This window comes from Vidua chalybeata (genome assembly GCF_026979565.1).
Source record: "Vidua chalybeata isolate OUT-0048 chromosome W unlocalized genomic scaffold, bVidCha1 merged haplotype SUPER_W_unloc_4, whole genome shotgun sequence".
Classification (NCBI taxonomy): Eukaryota; Metazoa; Chordata; class Aves; order Passeriformes; family Viduidae; genus Vidua; species Vidua chalybeata.
Genome location: NW_026530339.1, coordinates 1,030,185 through 1,057,615, shown reverse-complemented (window position 1 = coordinate 1,057,615; position 27,431 = coordinate 1,030,185). Strand labels below are relative to the sequence as shown.

Sequence of the window (27,431 nt, the reverse complement as noted above, 5' to 3'; positions counted from 1 at the left end):
GGCCCCCAGGGAACCAGGGGATGCCCTTGGTGGACCCCAACTGGAGTCCCAGCCAACAAGAAGGTAGGCAAAACATGAGAGACTATAGGTCCCTCATGATAAGAGGGATCAAAGAGTATCCATAGGGGAAGCAACACGAAATTGGCCTTTGATGGTACTCAGGAGAAGGATGAGACCCCGGCAATTTGGCTTAACCAACTAAAACGAAATTTCCAGTTATATTCACATATAGACCCAGATAGCCCAGAGGGTCAAGTCCTCTTAAAGGTCTAGTTTGTCACCAAATCCTGACCCGATATTAGACAAAAACTAGAAAAGATAGAGGACTGGCAAGAAAAGAACATGAATTCGAGTTCTCAAAGAAGCCCTAAGAATGTATTTAAGTGGGAAAGATTAAAAAAAAAAAAAAGCCAATAGCCTACCTCTCAAAACTACTAGACCCAGTAGCCAGAGGATGGCCAACTTGCCTGCAAATAGTCGCAGCAGCAGCAGCTATCCTGATACAAGAAGCCCAAAAATTGATCCTGCAAGGGAAAATTAAAGTACAAACATATACTAGTGATCGTAGATCACCTCACTCACTGGGTGGAGGCTTTCCCAACCAAAAAGGAAACTGCAGGAAGTTGCAAGAATAATCTTAGAAAACATCATACCACGATATGGGCTAGTCAATAACATTGACTTGGACCAAGGTCCACATTTTGTCGCTCAAACTTTACATCAAGTAACAAAAGCCCTGGGGATAAGGTGGAGATTGCACACCCCATGGCATCCTCAAAGCTCTAGAAGAGTGGAAAGGATGAATAGAACTCTTAAAAATGTGTTAACCAAATTAATTGAAGAAACAAAGATTAATTAGCTCAGGTGTTTACCTCTCACTCTCTTGCGCATCAGAACCAGACCTTGGTCTGACACAGGGGTCTCTCCCTATAAAATAATGTTTGGACTCCCTTTTTTTTTTTTTTTAATCACCCCTTTCAGTACAGCAGATTATCTGGAAGGGGAGGCAGCAACTCAGAAATATTTAGAGGTCATAGGAAAATCCCTAGAAGGCCTCCGAAAGAAGGGGTATCTCTCCCAAACTTCCCCTCTGGACGCCAATGCCCACACCAGTCCTGGGGATTGGGTGTTGATACAAGTCCTGGTACACTACCACTCCATTAACCCCCAAATTCAAAGGACCTTTCCAGGTACTACTCAACACACACACTGCGGTACGGACCCAAGAAAAAGGCTGGACCCACGTCACCAGAGTTAAAGGACCAGTGCCACCCCCAGACGCCAGACCAGACCCAACAGTGTCACCCGCCTCCTCTTGTGCATGGACAGTAATTAAGAAACCAGAGGACTTAAAATTAACTTTAAAGAGGACTTGCTAGAGGCTGATATACAGTAAGGTGTTAATAACTGTTTCTGAGTTAAAGAACCATAGAAAAGGTTTAAGTACTTGGTAATTGTTTAATAAGACTAAGTGTCCTTTAGCCAAAGGAGTTACCTAAAAACTTGGTTTCTAAAGAACACTAGAATTACCCTCAGGCCTGAGTAAAGCATACAAATGCCAAAAGAAGGTAGCCCTCAAAAGCCAAAGACTGTAAGTTGATGCGGGCTTAAGCCCGATCAAAGAAATAGAGGAGGGATTTGTTATGAACAGTTTCCAGGTGTTCCCCAGAGACGCGGGCAGGGCTTTCCTAGTTCCCATGGCAACACTAAAAGAAAACTACTAACTCTAGCTAAGTACCGATATTGAAATGCTAATTAGCTAATTGCTCTGTTTGTTTTCTCTAAACTACCTGGAGATAACCGGCCCCCCCACCCCTCCACGCTGCCATTCTGGGACTAAAATGCAAATAAAAACCCCTTAGGATCATGGGAGTATTTTTAGGAGATAAAAATGAATATAAATCAAAAACTGAACACAATAGAGGAGTCTAGACAAATGCCCTAGCTGAGGAAGAGGGAAACACATCCCCTGATTGACTTTTAACTGTCGCCATCACCTAAGAAGGAACAGACTATATTAGGCTCTGAGAAGTAGGGTGATAGAGAGACAGAGAGCCCTGGTGCTGCCACCAGGGAAGGAGCGGGGATAGCTGTTGTTCTGGACTTCAGCAACAGACTCTGCACGCCACGCCTCCTCATCCTCGGGCCACCGGTGTGCCACAAGGAAGGAGAAAGGACAGCTGCTGCTCGGGACTCCAGTGACCGACTCTGCACGCCGCCTTCCTTTCGGCTGCCTGGGAAAGCTAGGACCGCGGGGGCGAGCTCTGCGTCGAGCCCCCTGCCCAGCTGATCTTTTTAATAAAGAGCTGAACATTAATAAAGGCATTAGCCCTGTTCATTTCACTTTCACAGGGTGTCAAGTTAAAATGTAGTAGAAAACCTGAAGCAGCGGCAGAAAACAGGGGGGCTGGCGGGGGATCACTCCCTTGGATAGCTCACCGTCGGTGGCTGGTCCCGGGGTCGGGGGAGTGGCACGGCGGGGAGTGCCCTCGGCTCCCGGCTCAAGCTGCAGAGGAGTAGAGAAACAAGCCAGCAAGCCCCAGTCACAGTGCCGAAGGAAAAAAATAAAAGAAAGAGACAGGCAAAAACCACGGCAACAGGATATCCAGTCAGATGCCCGTGCCGCGTGGCTCCTGAGTCGATCATCCCCAGCGTAAGGAAGCAGCAGCCCCCAGCCCCCAGCCCTCGCAGGATCCCGGGCTGCCCCTCACTCATCATGATACTCCCGGAGCCGGGGGAAGCAGTGACCATTCCGGACACAAAACAAAACCAAAAATGGATATGGGATATAAACCATCCCCAAGACAGATACAGAAAGCCATGCACAAGCCTGAGCAATCAGTGGGAATATAGTTCTAAGGAAAAGGGTGCAAGAGAAATTCAAGATTAGTCTCAAGCACAAAGAACTTGAGACTTCGAGTTAAATTTTTCCATAGTTTCAGAGGAAGAGAATATATGCAGTCTTTATAAACAGATTTCATCAAAATATCTGATGCCATCATATACTGTTTTCTGACAGAGACTATCCACAAGCCATCCAAGCCAAAGGAGGTAAAAATATATTTCCAATTTTAAAGACAGTTGCCTTCTAGATAGATCTGTAAATAAAAATAACCTGTCAGCATTCAAAATATTAATTTTCCTAACAGAAAAATATATACGCATGCCCTATAAAATATTTTTATACTTTCATTCACTAGATATTTTCCTGAAGTTACTAATTTCTTTCATACCTTCCATGGTGAGGTGGTTTTAGTTTGAAACTGGGTAAAAATACTAATTTTGTGTAGTGGTTTTGGTTTGTTAATTTAAGACTTTTTTAATTTTGAGATTTTTTCGGCTAACGCAACAAAGAATGTGGGGAGTTTGGTGTTGGTTAATTACTAATATACTTATTTTTTGTTGTGGGATAGCATTAGGAGAAAGGTAAAGTAGGTTTAAAATTTTAAAAGGGTATAAAGAAAATTTTATTAAAAGTAACTAAAAGGAAAAAAAAAGGAGTAAGAATTAAAATAAACTCTTTAGAATACTTTTCCTCCTACTACAACTTTTTTTTTATTGATAATTTAAAGAAACTAAAGATTTTTAGTTAGTTTACTACTTTTAAAATAGGCTTTTTTTAGTTTATTGAGGGAAAGAATTTTTTTTTGTTAAGGTTATGGCGACGTTTTATAAGGGGAAAAAAAAAGTTTTTTGTGGTTTTTAATTTTGTTACGAATAACAGCTGCCCGGGGAACTTTGTTATCATGAAATTTTTCTTATTTTTACAAGCTTTCTTACAGCTTGTTGATGGGTTATGTTGACTTATGGGGTATTGTTTTAAAGATGAGCTGTTTAAAGGTAAAAGTTTTCATTACCTATTTTTAAAATCATCTTCACCCCTGGGAACAGAGATATTTTACTTTTTTTTTTTGAAGTATAGGACTACACTTCTCTCTTCTTCTGTTTAAATTTCTTATGGGATTACAGTTATTTTAACATTTTTTTATCTTAGTATGGAGGCTTTTGCTTGATATTAATTTGAACACTTTCATCTCCTTATAGTTTTATGTGTTATAAGGAAAAAGAGGGGCTTTTTATAGTTTATGTTATAAATGAAAAATGATCCAGCCAAATTAAAAAAAAATAAAAATAATTTATTTTAGCAATAGGGATCTAATTTACCCAGCCACAAGGAAAAGGACAGTGCCGAGCCCGGGATCGGCGCTGGGTGCAAGACACAGAGATCAGCCTCAGCAGAGGTTTCCCTCTATGCTCCCACCCCACCATCCTGGTACAAGCGATTTTTATAGGGAAAATTTTGCCTGAAGCCAGGATTTCGGCATTCAGTCCTTTGTTTCATTCAAAGTCCCATAAGTTGATGAGATTTCCTTCTCGGTGACAAGGCAGAACAATTTGAAGTCCGGTGTCGTTGAAACTCTTGATGAAATTTACAGGAACACAGTATTCACGTCTCGGCCAGGGGGGGATGTTCCTGATGTCCATCTCAGGTTGTTCACGCGATGATCAGCACCTGGGTGTCTCCATATCGCCTCAGATAAGGCCCATCTCCTGGCGAGCCACATCCTATTGCTTGTGAATCGGGTTTCAACACACACCTGGTTTTGCCTGAGAAGAGGGGGCTTCTAATGCAAAAGGGTACATTCTAACAACTATTTAATATTATATATATCATGCAAAAAAATGGCGCGAATTATGCCTGTTACATATAACAATCCCCCACCTTTTATATTAACCCATTAATTCGCGCCCTACTTATTATTTCTACTAGTTTCTATAGTTTTTATTTTATCTTACAGTCACAGAGCCTACAACGCGTTTGATATATATATTCTTTCCTTACTTCCCCATGTTCAAGTCCTCTCCTGGAATTTCGTGGTAGCATTTGTGTGTCTGTTCTCTTCCCTTTATTTGTTTTTCGAATCTGACTAGGGTTTCAGTTGCCCTGCTATGTGGTGTCTCCTCTTCTAGTGTCATCAGTTTTGATACCTGGTTTGTTTTTCCTAGAGCGGATTCTGGATCTGTGGGTAATGCTGCCATCTGCATCCCCTGTACTACTGAGTGTATGAGCCTTATAAAACAGGGGATGAGACAAGTCGCTGTTGAGCAGGACGGGAACAGAGAACTCCAGATCAGAAGGCAAAGAAAATGAGCTCTGATTTATTTCAAATATACCGCTCTATATATAGAGAACATTGAGAAGACTAATTTCATTGGTCTTAGAGTGAAAACATGTCACACCATTGGTGTGCAGTGAATGATGCACAGTGGCAGAGCATATCTATAAACAATGTGAATAACAAGATAGATTAGAGAATTATTTACATTCTTTCCCAACTGTTTCCCAGGCTCTTGCCTGGTTGTAAAACCTTTCTCTTTCTCTCTGACTGAGCTGAGAATATTCACATTTCCCCCTTTTTGTTTAAAGAAGGAGGCGGTGCCCATCATCTTCCTGCGGGGCCCCTTGCAGGAAAGAGGACAAACACAACTCCGAGTTTTATCAGTTGATAATCGAAACCCCCATCGGACATTAGCTCAGTTCAGTCAAAGAGATTTCCACTTATTCCTACATTATAACTTGCTATCAACTTAACTACTAATTTCAAGAAACTCATCACCAACTCCAAAACATTGTTAGTCTGCGTGTTACACAGGCAGCCTAACTCGTCAACAGTCTGTTTCCGGAAACTAAACAAATGTTCACTCTCCACTTGTGGAGGGACCAGCTGGCTGATGGTCGGTGTCTTGGTCCTTGTCTGAAGACCGTGATGGGTGGTCAGCACCATGGTCACTGTCTGAAGGCCATCTGCCGACCACCTTCTGTTTCTGCTTTCGCAGGTCAGGGCACACACACTTCGCAGGTATCCATCGTACCCCGGTACCTGTGGAGACACATGCATACCCGCGGCCCCAAGTGATGAGGTCGCACAGGCCTTCCCACTTGTTTGCGGCAAGGTCCCGCACCCAGACCTTTGCTCGGGGCAAGTGCGCCTCACCTGCTGGATGCAATGAAAGAAAATGATTCAGGATAACAGGAATCTCTGAATTTTTCGGCACTGTCAAATGGTTGATTGTATATAAAGCTTTCTCCAACCTACTGTGTGGGGCCTCCCCTGGCATTCCCCCTTTTTGTTTTTCCAGAACGCACTTTAGAGTACCATGAGCGCATTCAACAATGGCTTGACCAGTTGGCGAATGTGGAATGCCAAATTTGTGAGAGATTCCCCACAAGTGTAAAAACTGACACGTCTTCTGTGAGACATAGGCAGGGCCATTGTCAGTTTTCACACACAAAGGTATTCCCAAAACTGCAAAAGCCATCCTCCGATGGGCAATCACGTCGCGACCCTTCTCCCCTGTGTGAGCAGATGCCCACATGGCAGAGGAGAAGGTGTCAATAGACACGTGCACATACTTGAGTTGACCAAACTCGGCAATGTGAGTGACATCCGTTTGCCAAAGCTGCAAGGACTTTAGGCCTCTGGGGTTCACCCCCGCCGGTAAAGGCGCAGCAAACCCATGACAGTCAGCACAAGAACTGACAATGTCACAAGCTTCAGTTGACGTCAGATCGAATTGCTTCTGCAAAGTATGTGCACTTTGATGAAAGAAATCATGTGATGCCTTGGCTTGCACAGTTCTGTCAAGCTGAGGCGCCACCCATGCCGGGTTGGCCAACCTGTCAGCCCTGGCGTTACCTTCTGTGATAAAACCTGGTAAAGTGGTGTGACTCCGAATGTGGAGGATGTAGTACGGATGAACCCGGGCCTGAATTGCGCACCACAAGGCTCTCAACAATTGAAACAAAACTGCATTGTTGACCTCTTTCAGCAGTGAGCAGTCCAACCGCTGGGTTATGTCTGCAACATAAGCAGAGTCAGTGACCAAATTCAAAGGCATCTGAGAAAATCTCTGAAACGCCATTGCAACAGCTTTCAGTTCAACCAATTTAGCTGAACCGGACACAGGGCCTTCCAACACTTGCCATCCGGACTCATCCTTCCAGGTCACAATGGCATTTCCCGTTTTCCCCGAACCGTCAGTAAAGACGGTGGGTCCCCACACTGGCACTCGACTGTTTTTTGGTCTTAAGGACAGACTGGTAGTTTTTGCCAGTTGCAGTAATTTATGACTGGGCAGATGGTAAACAATTTGCCCTGGAAAATTTTGCAGCGCACTTTGCAAGGGAGCGCTGTTAATGAAACACCATTCAAAAGTGTTCCGCTCCACTGGAAGAACGATCCTCGCGGTATCAGCTGCCATCAGTTGTAAACACCGATAACGACATTTGATTATCAATTGGGCAAATAAATCAAGCAGCAAAGACGCTGTCTTTTTCAATTGATGGGGTAAAAAGACCCATTCCAAGATGTGCAAAGGATCAGGCCATTTGTCATTCCACTGGACAATGACACCTGTGGGATGAATGTCTGGACAGGTAATGAAAACAGTGATATCAATGGAAGGGTCTACTCTATAAACTTGACGAGCAGACAAAGCCTGTTGGACCTCCTCCAACGCTTGTTGCGCTTCAGGAGTCAATTTCCAAGGTGAATTCAGATCTGGGTCCCCCTTTAAAAGGTTGAACATAGGGGACATCCGCTCTGTGGTCAGTCCCAAATAGGGACGGAACCAATTGATGACCCCAAGCAATTTTTGAGCATCATTCAGGGTTGCGATAGACTTTGGGAATTGCACCTCTTGATGCTGAATAGTTCGTTCAAGAATTTTGACTCCTAGGTACTTCCAAGGAGGATGGCTTTGAACCTTTTCCGGAGCCACTTGCAGTCCATAAGAATGCAAGGCGGCGAACAACTGAGGCTGTACCCTCAGCAGTTCCTCCTGAGTGGGCGCCGCCACCAGGATGTCATCCATATAATGATAACAATACACATCAGAGAACTGCTCGTGGACTCCGGACAAGGCCTGAGCCACATACCATTGACAAATAGTCGGACTGTTCTTGCAGCCCTGTGGCAAAACTTTCCACTGATATCTTCGTACAGACTCTGCATTGTTGATGGCAGGCACAGTAAAGGCAAACTTTGGCCTGTCATCAGGATGCAACGGGATGGTAAAGAAACAATCCTTCAGATCAACGATTAAGATTTTCCATCCTGTGGGGAGCATGGTAGGTGAGGCCGTACCAGGCTGCAATGCCCCCATACTCTCCATGATTGCATTAACTTTCCGGAGGTCCTGTAACAGCCTCCACTTCCCCGATTTTTTCTTGATCACAAAAATGGGAGTGTTCCAGGGACTGGTAGAAGGTTCAATGTGTCCCTGCCGAAGCTGGTCCTGAACTAAATCACGAAGGGCGACTAACTTCTCACTTGGTAGGGGCCACTGGTTCTCCCAGACAGGTCTGGTCACCAGCCACTGTAAAGGCAGCATAGGATATTCTGCGCCCTTCTGCGCAGTGGCCCCTAGCAAAAACCCGTTCCGATCCGTACCCCACAGGCCGCCAGCACATCCCGCCCCCAAAGAGTGATTGGAGCTGCAGTAACATAGGGCCGAACCTTAGTGGTCTGCCCTTCTGGATTTTTGATCAACACGGCCTGCCGACTCAGAAATGTCTGCGCCGCACCCCCAACCCTTCAATGGCTGCTCCCACAGAGTCCAAAGACCACTTAGGAGGCCACGCAGAAGAAGAGAAAACTGTCACGTCGGCTCCGGTGTCGATCAAACCTTGCAGCTGAATCCGAGGTGGACTGGCACCTGGTAGAATCATGGAGCACGTCATTTGCGGATGGTCGGCAGAAATGACCGCAGACCAGAAGATCTGCAGTGGTCCAGTGGATCCAAAACCACCATCCCCGCGCATCCGTTGATCTGCCCTGGGAACACATGACTGGAAAGGCACAACTTGAGCAATGCGGGTCCCTGCCAAAATAATGACAGGGGGGGAGGGCATGGAAACCATGGCACAAATTTGGCCCGTAAAATCAGAATCAATGACACCCAGGTGCACAAAGATTCCCAAAAGGGTAGCACTAGATCGTCCTACCAACAATGCACTCAATCCATGGCCTAAAGGCCTGAATGCATTCAGAGGAACCTTATGCACCTTACTAGAATTTAAGATGACTGCTGCTGCGGTGTGTACATCCACCCTGGCAGAGCTGCAGGTGCTGGCACTGAGTTGGCTGAGACACCCTGTGCTGGTGCTGTGCCCTGGGGGACCACTTGTGTTGGTGTGCAGTTCCCCTGTGTGCTCTTTCCCCCATTTCCCGAGCCTGTCAAATGATTACCATTGCCATGGTAAGTAAACTTGCATTTGTTTGCAAAATGACCTGGCTTCCCACACCTGGAGCACAAGAAATTAGAGTCTGGCCCTTTCCTTACTTTCGTCCCCTGTGCCTGCTTGCCTTTCTTTTTCCCCTTCTTGCGTCGACCAGTCCCTGAGGACGGCAGACCTCCGGTATTGTCCCTAATATGTATTTTTGCAGCAGAGGGGCACTGACCAGAATAGCTATCGGGCTGGGCTTGGTTGTAATGGCTTGTAGGAAGTTTATGAAGGTACTGGAGTCTATTCCAGGAATGTATGGTTCATAGGTATGATTATGCACCCAGTTTGTTTGAGGAGAAGCAGGGGATGAGGCTTTTCAGCCTTTGCTTTCCTTCTTCTCCTCTGAATCTTTTACAACCCTATTGGAGAATGTTCAGTTTCCCCTGAATGTTAAAGAGACCATCTTTCTGGTATTAAATCTGGTAAACTTCCTCTATACACTCTGCAGCATCTCTAGAATGAGGGCTGAGATTTCTAGAGGGGCTGATGAGACCCCTGACCCAGGAGTAGACCCAGGTGTGGAAAATCCTGAGTGGTGTGGGAAATGGGAGGATATGGGCCAAATCCTGAAGGAATTTTCTGACCCTATAGTCTGGGACTTTCCACGTGAACAAATCCAGAACCCAGCTGAGATGGGGAAATACCTGAAAGAAAAGTGCCATGATGACCCTAAAGAGAAAAAGATCATTGCAGTGAGCTGGGCCCTGGCCTATGCTTATCGCACACTGCTAGATACTGTAGGGCAGCAGACAGAGGAAGGGGGGCAGGGAGATAAATCAGCAGCTATCCCAGTCACTCAGGCTGCAGCCAACACCCCAGGCTCGAGGCCAGCAGCTAAACCAGACAGTAAGCCTCAACCAATGGCTGTTTGTCGTGGTTTGACATGGAAGTGATTTTTTTCCAGGAAGTTGGATCAAACTAATCAGTGGTCAGGTTTGGATATTGGCACCTGGAGTGACTACTGAAAGTATGGACACGCCTCTGAGAACACAGGGGGTTAAAAGCAAGAACTCCCAGGAGAACTCTCTCTTTTGGTTCCGGTCGTCAGAGAGTGCAGACCTCCCCTGCCCAGCCATGGGCTGGGTGGGGGAGGGGAAGCCACGCGACCTTGTCCAGGTAGGCCGAGGGGCTGAGGGTCTGGAACCGAGCCAGCTCCTGTGGACGGAAGGGTGGAGAGAAGCAGAGATGCCTTTGCCCCCCCTCCCCAAGAGGGAAAGAGACAGAGAGCCTGGCGGCACCTGGAAATTTGCCGGCAGAGGAGAAGGAGAAGGGGGGGGGGATGGTGCCTAGCGTGGGAGGCGGAACATCGGACTGAGATATCAGCCGTCCAAGGAGTTTGAACGTTTAACATTTTCCAGGAAATGAGGGCTTTTTAAAAGTATTACTTCTCCTTGATTTGTAGTGGAAGAGAGATAGTCCGGGACCTGAGATGTTAGAAGAAGAAATATTTAGGTGGGAAGAGATGATGAAGTAGCTTTTGGCTGGACTTTTCTTGTTAGCCATGGACTGAACCAAAATCTCCTGCAATGGAGACTGCATTTTAGGGGGATGCAGTGGTGACCCAGGGAGACCTGTTTCAGCTTTGAACAGCACAAGAATGGCGAGAAACGAAGAGAGCTGAAGAGGGAATGGTGATACCCTCTGTCTTCGGGAAGAAGATGAGTCCTGTTTGGACCCCTCGGCCCCAGGGGAAAATGGGGGGGACTGTAGTCCCAGGATGAGAAACTGAACTGTTGTATCTTTGGGTCTGTGGCAAAGCATCCTTAAAGGAGCCCTATGAGCGGTGAGAGCACTGTGACATGGAAAGGAGAGTGTCACACTGGCAGATTTTCTCCGGGCGGTTGCCATGTGTGACAGGGAAACACAGGGTGGCAGCTGTGTTTCCTGGGGGGTCTGTGGTACAAGAGAGACTTCTCTCTCTCTTGATACTTTAAATATTGATTATCTAAAGGGTGGTAATTTGATCAAAAATCCCGGGTGATGTTTCATGCTAGGTGTTTTTAGAAATTGAGAAGAGGAGGGGTGTTTTAAAGGGTCTTCATCCTAGATTTAGTTTATGTGTTTTCTGTATTAGTAGTAGTTTAATAAAGTTTTTTCCTTTGTTATTAAGCTTGGTCCTGCTCTGCTCTGTTCCTGATAATATCTCACAGCATTTATTTAGAGAAAGTGCATTTTCATGAGGACGTTGGCATTACGCCAGTGTCCAACCATAACACTGTTGCTACTAGCACACGAAGTGGAAAGTGCACAGACAAGACTGATCGACCAGTGGATGATGATGATGACCCAGGAGAAGGACCCTCAACGCATCCTGACATAAAATCAGAAGTCAAAGCAACAGGCACAAGATCAAAAGCTAATATTGAATCCTTTTCCCTGAAGGACCTTCGTGGCCTAAGGAAGGATTACACTCGGCGATCTGATGAATCTATAATCAGTTGGTTAGTGAGTCTGGCTCGCAGAGGCCACGGGATGGAGGTTCGCTGACTAGCTGTCCCGCTTGTGGCCGGAGGGCAAACACATGAGTGGCCGCCCTCGAGTCTCTGCCGAGACTGTTACGGATGGCGGTGATTGCTGCGGCATGGGTAGCACAGCAGAGGCACAGAGCATGAGGAAACCGAGGCAGAGGAATAAGGGAAGGACACTTGTCTGACGCTCCAAGGATTTAATTCCCGAAAGAGGGCAGAGCAAGTGACAAATCTGAACATGAAAGCACTACTTTTAAAGGGTAGAGGGAAAATGGAGAGGACACAACCTTTGACCAATAGGAAGGCATTAGGGGAGGGGTGCAGGGTAAGGGCTCCCCAATAGAAGCCAACACGGGGAGGGAGCAAACCTTACAATCCAATTCTGCTTCGAGGAAGGGATGAAAGACAGGGAACACTCCAGAACCAAAGGAGTGTGCTATCTTTGACAGACAGGGGTAAGACAAGGGAACAAGGGAGGTATACAAGGAGACTGACAAATGGATTGACATACATTTTGGTGGGGAAAACTGTGGTAAACAACTCAGGACTGAACCATTAGGGAAGCCACATGGGGTACATAGAATGAACCATTACAAACTTATAACAAGGAATATTAAAACATACTACAGAAGAACAAACTGTAAAATAACAGACTACCACAGGTTAGTCCGTCTTTGGGATGCTGCAGGTGAGGCTACAATTCTGGACTGCACTGAAGCGAGGCATTTGGGATCCCTGTCACATGATCCTGTCATTGACCAAGGAATGATGAGGGGGGCTAATCCTCACAGCCTCTGGGGACGGGTCCTGGACAGTGTAGCACAAAGATACCTGTGTGCAGACGATCTCTATATGCAGTAAACCCAGTTGAAGACTATAGAACAATGAATCCACCGCATGAGAGAAATGGCAGTGGCAGACATTATCTTCTCAGATGAGATAACAACTAGGAATCCAGACTTGGTACCATGTACATCTGTGATGTGGCGAAAATTTGTATGGCTTGGGCCACATGAATACGCTTCTGCTTTAGCAATAATGAAGTGGGATGAGAGGGATGAGACCGTGTTCGATATGGCAAAGAAGCTCCGAGCATATGCAGATGCTGTACATGGCCCAACACATGCCAGAATCCCAGCGATGGAAACATGTCTGCAGAAATTAGAAGACAAGAGAGAGGAGAATCATAAGAAACTCAGGGAGGAGATTAAAGAAGACCTTCTGCAAATCTCGGCAGTACAGATCAGAAGTTCCGGTATCTAACGCAGACGTTCCCCAGATGGGGAGACAAGGTACACCCCTCGAGGGGAGCTGTGGTCCTTCCTGCACAATTGTGGAGAAAACATGAGGAGATGGGATGGAAAATCTACTGCTGCTCTGGCACAAGGGGTGCATGAATTGAAGGAAGACAGGGCTCAGAGAGGAAGTTCCACCAAAAGGAAAGCAGCTCCAGTTGCCCGTAGCCGAAATGCCAGGTATGATGATGATGATATGTCCGATCCCCTTGAAGGAACCTCCAAGACATATGCCCAAGGAAAGAAGGATAACCAGGCTTAGAGGGGCCCTGCCTCTAGCCAGGGAGAGGCCAGGGAAAACCGTGTTTTCTGGACTGTGTGATTTCGTTGGCCTGGCACATCTGAACCACAGGAATATAAAGCTTTCGTCTATACTGGTGCGCAATGCACATTAATCCCATCAAGACATGTGGGGGAAGAATCTGTCTCTATCGCTGGTGTGACAGGGGGATCACAGGACTTTACCTTAGTGGAAACTGATGTAAGTCTGCCTGGAAATGAGTGGAAGAAACACCCTATTGTGACTGGCCCAGAGGCCCCATGCATTTTGGGCATAGATTACCTCCGAAGTGGGTATTTCAAATACCCAAAAGGACTCAGGTGGGCATTTGGGATAGCAGCTGCAGTGACAGAGGGCATCCAACAATTGAACACGCTGCTTGGACTGTCCAAGAATCCAACTACAGTAGGACTTCTGAAGGGAGAAGGGCAACAGGTACCAATTGCCACTTCAACAGTGCCTTGCTGACAGTATAGGACAACTTGAGATGCTGTGGTTCCCATCCATAAGATGATCCGAGACCCGGAGAGCCATGGGGTGGTCAGCAAAACCCACTCAACCTTCAACAGCCCCATTTGGCCTGTGCGTAAATCTGAAGGCGAATGGAGATTGACAGTGGACTACCGTGCATTAAATGAAGTGACTCCACCACTGAGCACTGTTGTGCCGGACATGTTAGAACTCCACTATGAGCTTGAGTCGAAGGCAGCAAAGTGGTATGCTGTCGGGATCTGTGATATTTAAATGCTCCCAAGATTGTAGAAAGTCTCTGTCTTTCAGCCCTGCTGCCAAAGAATGAGTTGTAATTCATCTGTGCTGGTTTTCAAGGTTGTTTATTTCTTCTTATCTAAAATATTTTCTCTCTGACCTGCTGCAGGTCTGTCTTGCAGGACAGCGTGCGGGGCTCTGCCCTCAGTGGGATGTTACAAACATTATATACTAGAAACTACGTGTGCTATTGTCATGGTTTGACACTGGCGCAATGCCAACGTCCCCATGAAAATACACCTTCCCAAATAAATGCTGTGAGATGTTATCAGGAACAGAGCAGAGCAGGCCCAAGCTTAATAACAAAGGGAAAAAAAACTTTATTAAACTACTACAACTACTAAAAGACACACAGACTAAATCCAGGATGAAGACCTTCTAAAACACACCCCTCCTCCTCCCAGTTTCCAAAACACCCACCATGAAACATCACGCGGGATTCCTGATCAAATTACCACCCTTCAGATAATCAATACTCAAACTATCAAGGGAGAGAGAAGTCTCTCTTGCACCACAGACCCCCCAGGAAACACAGTTGCCACCTCCTGTGTTTCCCTGCCACACATGGCAACCGCCCGGAGAAAATCTGCCAGTGTGACACTCTCCTTTTCATGTCACAGTGCTCTCACCACCGTGCATGGACAGACTGCTCATAGGGCTCCTTTAAGGATGCTTTGCCACGGACCAAAAGAGACAACAGTTCAGCTTCTCATCCTGGGACTAGAGTCCCCCCCATTTTCCCCTGGGGCCGAAGGGTCCAAGAACAGAGATCATCTTCTTCCTGAAGACAGAGGGCATCACCATTCCCTCCTCAGCTTTCCTCTGTTCTTGCCGTTCCTTTGCTGGTGGTTGCTGAAGCAGGTCTCCTTGGGTCACCACTGCATCCCCCTAAAATGCAGTCTCTGTGTTGGGGAGATTTTGGTTCAGTCTATGGCTAACAAGAAAAGTCCAGCCAAAAGCTACTTCATCATCTCCTCCCACCTAAAAATTTCTTCTTCTAACATCTCAGGTCCCGGACTGCCGGAGCCTTCCCCCAGATTGGGGTGACTCCGGGTGGTGGTAAAGTCTCTCCTCCAACCCGTGCCTTCAAAGAAAGACTCAGTAGTCTTCAGTCGTCTGGTCTCAAGGCAGTTTATTGCATGTTATCTCAAGGCACACAGACTCCCTGACATTGTCCCTGATTCCTTCTCCCTCTGCGTCTCTCTCCGTCTTCGTCTCATCTTCCTTCGTCTCAGTCTCTGTCTCTCGAGGGGCTGGTGCCATCTTTTATATCACACATTATGTATTAGATGTTTATAGTTTTTCCCCAATGCCTATTACCTATGTTAAACAGTGACTTTCTACTCTAAACCAATCTGTGAGTGCCAACACCACCAAGAACATGGGGAATAAGAAGAAGAAAGAAGGAGGACAGGGCACGCCCAAATCCCTCCATCTTAGAACCTCTGACCCCCATGTACAAAACTCAGACCCCTCTGTACAAGGCCTAAAACCCCCCTGTACAGCACTCAAAAATCCTACCTTTTACTTTGTGATTACTTCTATTATAATATCTAAACTTTTGTGATTTCTTGTTCTTCCTGCAAGGTTGGTAAATTGTTCCATGGGTCAAACTCAATACCACAGGGGTTTCTGGCTGCCTGCCAGGGTCTCAGAGGCTTCTGCCCTGGACCCGGAACATCCAAGAGTGTCTGAGGGACACCTTGAGTTCCGACACCGGACTGTCTCTCTTCCACTACAAATCAAGGAGGAGTAATATTTTACAAAGCCCTCATTTCCCGGAAAGGGTTAAAAGTTCAGACTCCCTGGACAGCTGAAATCTCTGTCCAGCATCCCGTCTCCCACGCTGGGCATCATCCCCCCCCTTTCTGCATCTCGTCTGCCGGCAAATTCCAGGTGCCATCAGGCTCTCTGTCACTTTCCGTCTGTGGGTGGGGGGACAAAGGCATCTCCGCTTCTCTCCACCCTTCCGTCCAGGAGCTGGCTGGGTTCCAGACCTTCAGCCCCCTCGGCCTACCTGGACAAGGCCGCGTGGCTTCCCTTCCCCCACCCAGCCTGTGGCTGGGCAGGGGAGAGTCTGCACTCTCCGACGACCAGAACCAAAGAGACAGTTCCCCTGGGAGTTCTTGCTTTTAACCCCCCGTGTTCTCAGAGGCGTGTCCATACTTTCAGTGGTCACTCCAGGTGCCAATATCCAAACCTGACCACTGATTGGTTTGACCCAACTTCCTGGGAAAAAAAAAAATTCACTTCCATGTCAAACCACGACAGCTATATTTACAATAACGTGCCAATATCTATCACCCATGTTGAACAGTGTGTCCCCAGCCTAAACCAATAGAAAAATGCCAACGCCACAGTGAAACATGGAGGGCATGAAGAAGGAAAAGGACAAGGCACGCCCAATTTCCTCCATCTTGCCTCCTTTGAACCCCTTATCTATAATCCTAAAATTCTTCTTTTGCACCTGTGCCACACTAATTACTACTTATATCAAACACTCAGAGCTTGTAATTAATCCTGTAAGATTGAAAACTCTTTTCCATGGATAGAGATCAGAGACAGTGTCTCTCAGGGCTCTGTATGGGGGGGCTCCTGACCCCTTGTCAGGGTCCCAGACCTTCCAGGGCAGCCAGAGTGGGATGCCCTGGATTCCCACAGTATGCCACTATCGATATTGCCAATGCATTTTTCTCCATTCCTCTGGTGGCAGCAGAATGCAGGCCTCAGTTTGCCTTCACATAGAGGGGAGTGCAGTATACCTGGAACCGACTGCCCCAGGGGTGGAAGCACAGTCCTACCATCTGCCATGGACTGATCCAGACTGCACTAGAAAAGGGTGAGGCTCCGGAACATCTACAGTATATTGATGACATCGTTGTGGGGGGGGAACACAGCAGCAGAAGTGTTTGAGAAAGGAGAGAAAATCATACGAATCCTGCTGGAAGCTGGTTTCGCCATCAAGAAGATTAAAGTTAAGGGACCAGCTCATGAGATCCAGTTCCTGGAAGTCAAGTGGCAAGATGAACGGCGTCAGATTCCTACAGATGTCATCAACAAGATCATAGCTATGTCTCCACCAACCAATAAGAAGGAAACACAAGCTTTCTTAGGCGCCATAGGTTTTTGGAGAATGCATATTCCTGAGTATAGCCAGATTGTGAGCCCTGTTTACCTGGTCACCCACAAGAAGAACGATTTCCACTCGGGCCCTGAGCAGTAACAAGCTTTTGCCCAGATTAAGCAGGAAATCGCTCATGCGGTAGCCCTTGGCCCAGTCAGGACAGGGCCAGATGTGAAGAATGTGCTCTACTCTGCAGCCGGGAGCCATGGTTTGTCCTGGAGCCTTTGGCAGAAGGTGCCTGGGGAGACTTGGGGTCGACCATTAGGATTTTGGAGTCGAAGCTACAGAGGGTCTGAAGCTAACTACACCCCAACAGAGAAAGAAATCTTGGCTGCCTATGAAGGAGTCCAAGCTGCCTCGGAGGTGATTGGTACAGAGGCACAACTCCTGGCACCCCAACTACCAGTGCTGGGGTGGATGTTCAAAGGCAAGGTTCCTTCCACCCGCCATGCCACCAGTGCTACATGGAGCAAGTGGATTGCTCTTATCACACAGCGCGCCCATATTGGTAAACTGAATTGCCCTGGGATTTTGGAGGTAATCACAAATTGGCCCGAAGGTGAAAATTTTGGTGTCACAGATGAAGAACAAGAACCAGTTACACGGGCTTAAGAAGCTCCACCATATAAACAACTGCCACCAGAGGAAACAGGCTATTCTCTTTTCACTGACGGTTCCTGTTGCATCATAGGAATGAATCGGAAGTGGAAAGCAGCTGTATGGAGCCCCACATGACAGGTCGCAGAAGCCACTGAAGGAGAAGATGGATCAAGCAAACTTGCGGAGCTCAAAGCCGTTCAACTAGCCCTGGACATTGCAGAAAGAGAGAACTGGCCAAAGCTCTACCTCTACACTGATTCATGGATGGTAGGCAATGCTCTGTGGGGATGGCTGGAGAGATGGAAAGAGGCTAACTGGCAGTGTAGAGGAAAACCAATTTGGACTGCTGAAGAGTGGAAAGACATTGCTACCCAGGTAGGGAGGCTACTTGTGAAAGTTCGCCAAGGGTAGAGCTAATGAGGAGCACCAAAACAATAAGCAGGTAGACCAGGCTGCAAAGATAGGGGTGTCAAAGATAGACTTGGATTGGGAACACAATGGAGAGTTATTCCTCACTCAATGGGCCCATGATGCCTCAGGCCACCAAGGTAGAGATGCCACCTATAAGTGGGCACGAGACCGAGGGGTGGATTTAACCATGCACAGTATTTCTCAGGTTATTCATGACTGTGAGACGTGTGCTGCCATCAAACAGGCCAAGCGAGTGAAGCCTCTATGGTATGGTGGGCGATGGTCCAAGTACAGGTATGGGGAGGCCTGGCAGATTGATTACATCACACTGCCCCAAACACGCCAAGGCAAGTGCTACGTGCTCACAATGGTGGAAGCCACCACAGGATGGTTGGAAACCTACTCTTTGTCTCATGCTACAGCCCGTAACACCATTCTGGGCCTTGAAAAGCAGGTCCTTTGGAGGCATGGTACCCCTGAGAGGATTGAGTCAGACAATGTGACTCATTTCAAGAACAGCCTTATCAACACCTGGGCTAGGGAACATGGCATTGAGCGGGTGTACCATATCCCCTACCATGCACCAGCTGCAGGCAAAGTGGAGAGGTACAATGGACTACTAAAAACCCAATTGAAAGCCTTGGGTGGGGGATCTTTCAAAAATTGGGAGCAGCATTTAGCAAAGGCCACCTGGTTAGTTAACACCTGAGTTTCTACCAACTGAGCAGGTCCTGCCCAGTCTGAGTCCCTGAATATAATAGATGGAGATAAAGTCCCAGTGGTACATGTCAGAGGTTTGTTAAGGAAGACAGTGTGGATCACTTCTGCCTCGAGTACAGACAAACCCATTTGTGGGGTTGTCTTTGTTCAGGGACCAGGTTGCACATGGTGGATAATGCAGAGAGATGGAACAACACGATGTGTACCTCAGGAGATCTGATTGCGGGGTAAGAATGATATGCAAATATCACTGATTGATGGATGTTACTGCCATTGTCTGTGCATTAAACCACACAGACATGAGATAGAAGGAAATGTGCAAGTGTTGAAGGTCTGAGCAAGTGAAAGATGGAGTTTTGAGTGAGGAAAATGAAAGTGGGGAATCCTGCAGCTCTGTAGTCTGGGGCCTGGATTCAGTGGTTTGGTGTGGGGATATGACAGGGGCATGATGGGTATTGATTGTAATTTTTGGGGAGACCAGATGGAAGTTATTACGTGAATAAAATGCATGATGTTTGGTAGTATGTTGACAATATGGGGATAAGGGGTGGAATGTCCTAGGGTGATGTTATGATGCCTGTATCCCCAGTCGTCTCTTCTGTTTATGCTGGATATTATGTTCTGTGCCTTCAAGACTGGCTCTGAAAAGCAAAGTTTTGTTTTGTTTTCAGCCTGCTTACTCCCCCACGGTCTGCTGGACACAGACGGTGCAGTACATAGTTCTGCTTTTGTTTTTTGCTTTTGCTTTCGCCTTTGCTCTTGCTCTTTGCTCTTGCTCCTGCTTCTGCTTGCTTTTGCTTTTTGCTTGTTAGTTAGCTTAGTTGGGCAGTCCGAATTTTTCCTTGGACTGTCTTTCTTTCTCATTTCTTGGAACCATTCGAACCTGCTCCGGACTGGGACCTGGGAAAACACCAAGAGTTTGCACTTTGTGGCCTGCAGCAGCCATTCCCAGCACCAGAGGGACCGATAACAGAGCGACCACTCCCAGGAGAGACTTTCTGAATTTGTCATCTCTTCAGAGCAGTGAAAGAGTTTTTGTCATCTGGTGTTGTTCATTTTTTTTGTGCTGGGGAGTGCTTTGGCTGTTAAATAAACAGGTTTTTTTCCACTTGTCTCCAAGGAAATTCTTCCTGAACCAGGTGGAGGGGGGAGGGGCCATGGGGGTTTGCTTTCTGGGGACTCCTTCAGTAGGTTTTCTCCGAAATTTGCCCTAAACCAGGACATGGTAATATTTTGGACAATTTCCACTGGTTGGTACCTAATGCCAACAAGGAAGATTGTAAAGGTTGTTGCAATTTAACCATATCATGACCAAGTGCTGTCAATTTGTTCATTAATACTTATGAATCCATTGTATTTTGAACTCCTCGTCCCGTTCCCAATAATCCAGTAAGGTATTTCTTTTGTCTAGACATATAAGGCATAAGCTGCTGCAGCCAGGTAGTCCAGTCCATAAAAGAGGTCCTTAATAATGGAGCACAATCAGGCTGAATGGCAGAGGCATTTAATTGCATTGCCATCTCTACCCGTTTTAATGATCACTTTGGATTAATCAGCAATTTTTGAATTCTGGCCTTCTTAACAGCATACAGTCCAATTTTGGTAATTATGGGAACTATGGGTTCTAAAGTGATTTGAGTAGTCGTGGTTACTGGTTGAGTTATTTTAACCCTATCTATTAGGGAGCAGTACAAAATTGAGTTATATTATAATCAATGTTAAAATCCTTGATTGTACAACCTTCTATTTTGAGTCTATACTCTGGACAATTGGTTAAGCATTTGTCACAGCATTCAGGGCCAATTTGAATAAGTTGCATGGGTTTTTGATGAGATTCATGGAACCCATCCTGGACAAACGCATATTCACATCCCTGAATATCTTTCCCTTCCCACACAGTTGCATTTGTAACTCTTAACATCTGATCCAGTCACCTCCGGGAGTCAGAGTCATAAGCTTTCCCTTGGCACTTATATATACCAGTCACATTATATATAAGCGGTACTGCATTAGCTGTGGTTATAGTGATAATCACAAATGTCACAATTCTCCAGGCTACACCTACTTGATTATCCATTATAACTACAAACCTTTATTCTTAAACTATGCTTATCATTTTACCCACACCTTATTTATTCTCCCAAGAAAGTTTTAATTTCAGTTCATTGTCACTCGGTATAACTTTCCAGAGTTCCTCGGGAGACTTCTTCACTCGGGAATGATGGATCCAGGCGCTTTGTTCCTTAATCTTGATTGCAGTAAAGGTGGTGAGGAGCACTTGGAATGGTCCTTACCACTGCAGTTCCAGAGTCTTCTCTGCAAAAGACTTAACCTATACATAATCCCCAGGCTGTACATCATGTACTGGTCCATCTAATTCTCTGCTTTGAGCCCCAGCCACATGTTTCCCAGTTTCTCTAAGTTGTTTGTTTACAGTCACCACATATCTGTGTAGAGTGGATGTTGTAGCTTCTTGAATTCCATATGGCTTTCCTGTCGCCATTGAGGCAGGACGGGAATAAAGAAGACTCCAAGTCAGAAGGTGAGAAGAGAACTGAACTGAACTGACTTATTTCAAATACATTGCTCTTTTTATAGAGAACATCGTGCAGACCAATTTCATTGGTCTTAAAGTAAAAACATCTCACACCATTGGTGTGCTGTGAATGACGCATGGTGGCAGAACATATCTATAAACAATGTGAACAACAAGAGAGGTAAAGAATTATTTACATTCCTTTCGAACTCTTTCCCAGGCTTTGCCTGGTAGAATCTCTCTCCTTTTCTCTCTGACTGAACTGAGAATATCCATACTTTCCATACAGTATTTCAAAGGGACTTAGTTTTTCCTTTACTCTTGATTTGGTCCGGATTCGTAATAATGCTAATGGAAGAGCCTGAGGCCAAGGTAACTTCGCCTCTTGTCCCAGTCTTATTATTTGCTGCTTAATCGAGTGATTCATTTCTCTACTTGACCGCTTGACTGAGGATGATATGGATGGTGGCTAATTTGCTGCACAATTTTTGAAATATAATGTGGCCCTCTATCTGAAGACATTGTGGCTGGGACTCCAAAATGCGGTATTATTTCTTGTAACAATGCTTTGGTTACCTCCCGCGCTTTGGCAGTTCTCACAGGGAAAGCTTCTGGCCACCCTGAAAAGGTATCTGTTAACACCAATAGGTATCGGTACCCCCCTTTCCTGGGTAGTTCTGAAAAATCAATTTGCCATTGCTGCCCAGGTCCATATCCTTTTCCAATTTGTCCAAGTTTTGGTTTAGGAATATTTTTGGGATTAATTTGGAGGCAAAGGGTACATTGATGAGTCACCTGAATCACTGTACTTTGCAAGTTTCTGACTAGGATTCTGTCTTTCAAGTAATTATATAAGGCATCTATTCCCCAATGTTTTCTCATGTTTGTCTTTCACTAATGACCATAGCATGTAAGAGGGGATCACAAGCCTTCCTTTCCCTTCATTTGTAACAGCCCACCCCTCTTGATTATAACTTCCATTTTCTTTCTCAATAAGCTTTTTTCTTTTTTACTATAACTTGGCTTACATTCAATAGAAATTTGTCCATCTGGGATTAAGGCTGCCTCAACTGTCTCAACAACCTCACCTTTAGCTGCTCCTTTTGCCTTTCTGTCCGCCAGGTCATTTCCTTCCTCCAATTCAGAGCTCACTTTTTGATGTGCCTTGATGTGCATGATGGCTACCTTTTCAGGTAGCTGGACTGCCTCCAACAGTTTTATTATCTCTTGTGCATGTTTAATGCTTTTTCCTTGTGAGTTCAACAGTCCTCTTTCCTTCCAGATGGCCCCATGCACATGGACTACCCCAAATGCATACCTCGAGTCTGTGTAAATATTGATTTTCTTTCTTTTTGCCATCTCTAAAGCCCGGGTTAAGGCAGTTATTTCAGCCTTCTGTGCCAAGGTGTTGGTTGGTAATGATCCAGACTCTATTACCTCTTGGCTTGTGGTAACTGCATATTCAGCATGCCTTTTTCCACTGATGACATAGCTACTTCCATCAGTAAACCAGGTCTCAGTGACCTCGAGAGGGGTGTCCTTCAGATCCGGGCGACTGGAGTAGGTAGCTTTGATAGTCTCCAGGCAGTCATGGATCACCGCTTCTCCCATACTACCACTGAGGAAAGAAACTGGGTTCACAATGTTAGTTACCACAATTTCTACATCATCTCGTTCCACCGTTATGGCTTGGTATTTCAGGAATCTCTGTGGGGAGAGCCAATGTCCCCCCTTTACTTCCAGCACTGCAGACACTGTGTGGGACACTAGCACAGTCATCTTCTGGCCCAGGGTGAACTTGCGTGCTTCCTGGATGTTCACTGCCACTGCCGCAACCGCTGTGAGGCATCCTGGCCATCCCTTAGCCACTGCATCCAGCTGCTTAGAGAGGTAGGTGACTGCCCTGCAGTACGGGCCCAGATCTTGTGCTAGTATTCCCAAAGCAATTCTCTGCTTTTCGTGAGAAAACAAAAATAATGGTTTACTCACATCTGGAAGTCCCAGGGCTGGAGCTGACATGAGGGCCTTCTTCAGTTGGCCGAAGGCTCGTGTTGCTTCTTTCGTCTATTGGAGGTCTCTGTTTCCTAGGGCTTTCTTCTGGGATACTCAATACCCCTGTAGGCCCAAAAAGTTTAAGAGGCTTACCGTCCACTCCATACATGCCTCTTGGGTTTTGGTAGCTAGCAGGAGGTTGTCCACATACTGTAACAGCTGTTCTTCTTCTGATGGAGCTTCCCAGGATTCCAGATATTTTGCTAGTTGTTCTCCAAATATCGCAGGGAAGTTATAGAGGCAGAACTAACCATGTGAGCTGGGTTTTGACTCCTGTTTTGGAGTTTTCCCATTCAAATGCAAAAAAATTCTGGCTGGCCTCATGGAGAGGAAGGCAAAAGAAAGCATCTTTCAGATCTAAAAAGGTAAACCATGTTAGTTCAGATGTTAAACAAATTAACAGTGTAGGGGTTGGCAACGACTGGGTATAAATCTTCAGTTATCTTATTAACAGCTCTTAAATATTGTACTATTCGGTATGATCCATCAGGCTTTTTAACAGGTAAAATAGGAGTATTGAACTCAGACTGACACTCTTTTAATAGCCCTATCTGTAAAAAGTGTTTGATTACTGGGCTAATCCCTTCTCTGTCTTCCTTTCTCAAAGGGTACTGCTTGACCCTAACTGGTTGTTTTCTTTCTTTAAGCCTAATTTGCACTGGGGGTGCATTCTTTGCTCTCCCTGGGATGTTAGAAGCCCACACCCCAGGAAATACCTGATCCAGTATTTTCCTGTGAATCTCATCTTCGCTTTCAACTTTAGCCTCATTGGTTATTAGCATCAGGCTTAACAATTCCACATATTGTTAGTCCTTAACCTCCAAAGTAATCTCTCCATTTTTAATATTATTTTTGCTTCTAATTGTTCTAATAAATCTCTACCCAAAAGTGCTGATGGAGCCTTGGGCATATATAAGAACTTGTGAATTCCCCATTGTTTCCCAAGTTTATATTTCAATGCCCTACAAAAATAAGCTCTTTCAGATTGGCCAGTTGCCCCCTTGTCATGGAAGTGAATTTTTTTCCAGGTAGTTGGGTCAAACCAATCAGTGGTCAGGTTTGGATATTGGCACCTGGAGTGACCACTGAAAGTATGGACACGCCTCTGAGAACACAGGGAGTTAAAAGCAAGAACTCCCAGGGGAACTGTCTCTTTGGTTCTGGTCGTCGGAGAGTGCAGACTCTCCCCTGCCTAGCCACGGGCTGGGTGGGGGAAGGGAAGCCATGAGGCCTGGGAGAGGTAGGCCAGGGTGTGAAGGAAGTGGAACCAGGCCGGCCCCTGCGGACGGAAGGGTGGAGAGAAACTGAGATGCCTTTGTTTCCCCCCGCAGAGGGAAAGAGACAGAGACTGTGCCAGCAGTGCGCCAGCAGACGAGAAAGGGGGGGGAAGGTGCCCAGCCGTAGGAGTTGGAGTTCTGGGCAGCTGAGATTTCAGCCGTCTGGGGAGTCCGAGACTTTTAACCCTTCTTGGATAATGAAAGCTTTGTGAAATGCTACTCCTCCTTGATTTGAAAGAGACAGTCTGGGACCTGAGATGTTAGAAGAAGAAATCCTAGGTGGGAGGAGATGATGGAGTGGCCTTGGCTGGACTTTTCTTGTATAGCCACAGACTGAACCAATTTCTTCTGCAACAGAGACGGTATTTTTAGGGGCATGCAATGGTTGGAGCCAAAAGAGTGGGGAAGTGGCAGTGACCTGCTTCAGCGACTGCAAGTGCAGGAGTGAACAGAGAAAAGCTGAGGAGGGTGTGGTGATGCCTTCTGTCTTCAGGAAGAAGAAGATCTCTGTTCTCGAGACCCTTGGCCCCAGGGGAGGAAGGAAATGGGGGGGACTGTGGTCCCAAAATGAGAAACTGAACTGTTGTTTCTTTTGGTCCTTGGTAAAGCATCCTTAAAGGAGCCCTATGAGCAGTTTGTCCATGCACGGTGATGAGAGCACTGTGACATGGAAAGGAGGGTGTCACACTGGCAGATTTTCTCTGGGCAGTTACCATGTGTGACATGGAAACACAGAAGGGTTGCAATTGTGTTTCCTGGGGGTCTATGGTACAGGAGAGACTCCTCTCTCCCTTGATGAACTAAGAATTGATTATCTGAAGGGTGGTAACTTGATCAGGAATCCAGGGTTTTGTCTCACTGTGGTTTGGTGGAAATTGGGTGGGGGGAGGAGGAGTGTTTTGGAGGGTTTTCATTCTGGATTCTGTGTGTGTCTTTTATTATAGTAGTATGTTAATAAAGTTTTTTTCCCTTTTTTTTAAGCTTGAGCCTGCTCTGCTCTGTTCCTGATCGCATCTCACAGCACTCATCTGGGAGAGGTGTATTTTCATGGGGGCGCTGGCATTGCGCCAGGGTCAAACCATGACACCCCTTGACTCATAACTAGGTACCATTGCTTAATTCAAAGCATCGTACAGAGTAGCACAGGCATGTGTTATCTTATATGAGTTCTGCTTACCAAGCACATCGCTGACTTCTGCATTACTTCCTCAAGGTTCTGCTTTCTGCTGCCAAGGCTTGCAGCCTACTAATGCTAACATATCCACTTCTGTCATGAGCTGGACAGTGCTCCCAGCTTGGCTTTCTAGCTGTATTCCTACACCCAGCGTTTCAACTTTGCTTTATTATCTTTGTCTCTCATTGTCCTTTATTAAACTTTTAAATTTTACCAGAAGAGTGAACCTCGTTTTTCACAACTGGGAGCTTCATCTGGGATGTAACACCTTGCCTCCGAGACCCCGGGACACCGCGAGCAGAGGAGGCGCCCCTCATTGAGTTCGGTGGCCCGCTCCATTTCTTCTGGTGGGAATCAGCAGTTGCAGGTCAACACTCCAAGGACAAGAAAGAGACAAATAAAACAAAGGAAAGGGAAAAGGCTCCCTAAGAAACTGCAGTAGCTAGCCCCACAATTCTTGTGCATGAAGACCCAGATAAGAAAGAGGATTCTAAGTATTTTTCAAGGGGCGCGGACACGGGGGATGAAAGGTGTGTGAGTGAGATGCGGGCTGGCTATTCCGGACCTGCGAAGTGATTGAGGAGTCTCTGAGGGCTGCAGTGCCATTTTTTTTCACGAGAAAAACAGCCAGTGAGGAGAAGAAGTGTTGCTTTGTTCTTTTCTCTCCGACTTCCTTGTTTTCGCTCGGCTACTCTTTCCCGGGGCGCTAGCCAGGTGCTTCTGGGAGCAGCCGGAGAGAAGCAACAAACACCTTTGTGGGTTTGTTTGATACAGGCAGAGCTATTTAGAGAGCGCGATCAAGACCGGGATAAAGAGACTCAAGAGATTGGACACTTGTTGTGCAGTCCAAAGTAGGTTGTATTTGCTCGAACGCCGCACATACAAGTGACAATGATCAGGGGTCCAGACACAGGTTTTATAGGGGAAAATAAGAGATAAGGTGAAACCAATAGAACAATGCCCAGTGTGAATACATTATAGGTAAAATCCAATAGGAAGAACTCCAGGGGGAAGGATGAATACACGTAAAAATACAGAACAGAAACTCCAGCTTTAGGTTTAGGAAACAGAAACTGCCATTTCAAATTCACAAAGCCTTTTTGCTCCGTTTGCGTAGCTGCACACTGCAACATCTCCCACTTTTTTGTTTAATAAAATGAACGGAGCTTTGGGGGAAGGAGAACTGCGGCTATCAAACTACAGTGTTGTTTTGTTTTCCATCTTCCCACCATTCTTCTCCCGTGGTGGCAGCAGCAACTACAACAGGTGCAGAGGCTGCAAACTTGGAGGAAGCAATGCTAAAAATGATTCGCTTGAGAATCCCAAATGATAGCAAAATTAAAAAGATTGCAACTACAAAATAACTAATGTCCTTTAGAAGGGACAACACCCACCCAGAAAGATCCCAGCCCTTAAACATGCCCTTGAACCAGTCCT

At 46.2% G+C, this 27,431-nt stretch overlaps 1 protein-coding gene across 1 annotated transcript; it reads right to left on the bottom strand.

Annotated features, from left to right (window-relative positions):
- Positions 1-19,772: 19,772 nt before the first annotated feature.
- On the bottom strand, positions 19,773-26,311 carry LOC128782891 (uncharacterized). The gene is made up of 4 exons (XM_053933400.1): positions 26,209-26,311; positions 23,637-23,755; positions 22,580-23,555; positions 19,773-19,855 (listed from the first exon to the last, which is right to left on the bottom strand). The coding sequence occupies exons 1-4, from the start codon at positions 26,309-26,311 to the stop codon at positions 19,773-19,775; spliced, it is 1,281 nt and encodes a 426-aa protein (XP_053789375.1).
- Between the last annotated feature and the right edge of the window lie 1,120 nt (positions 26,312-27,431).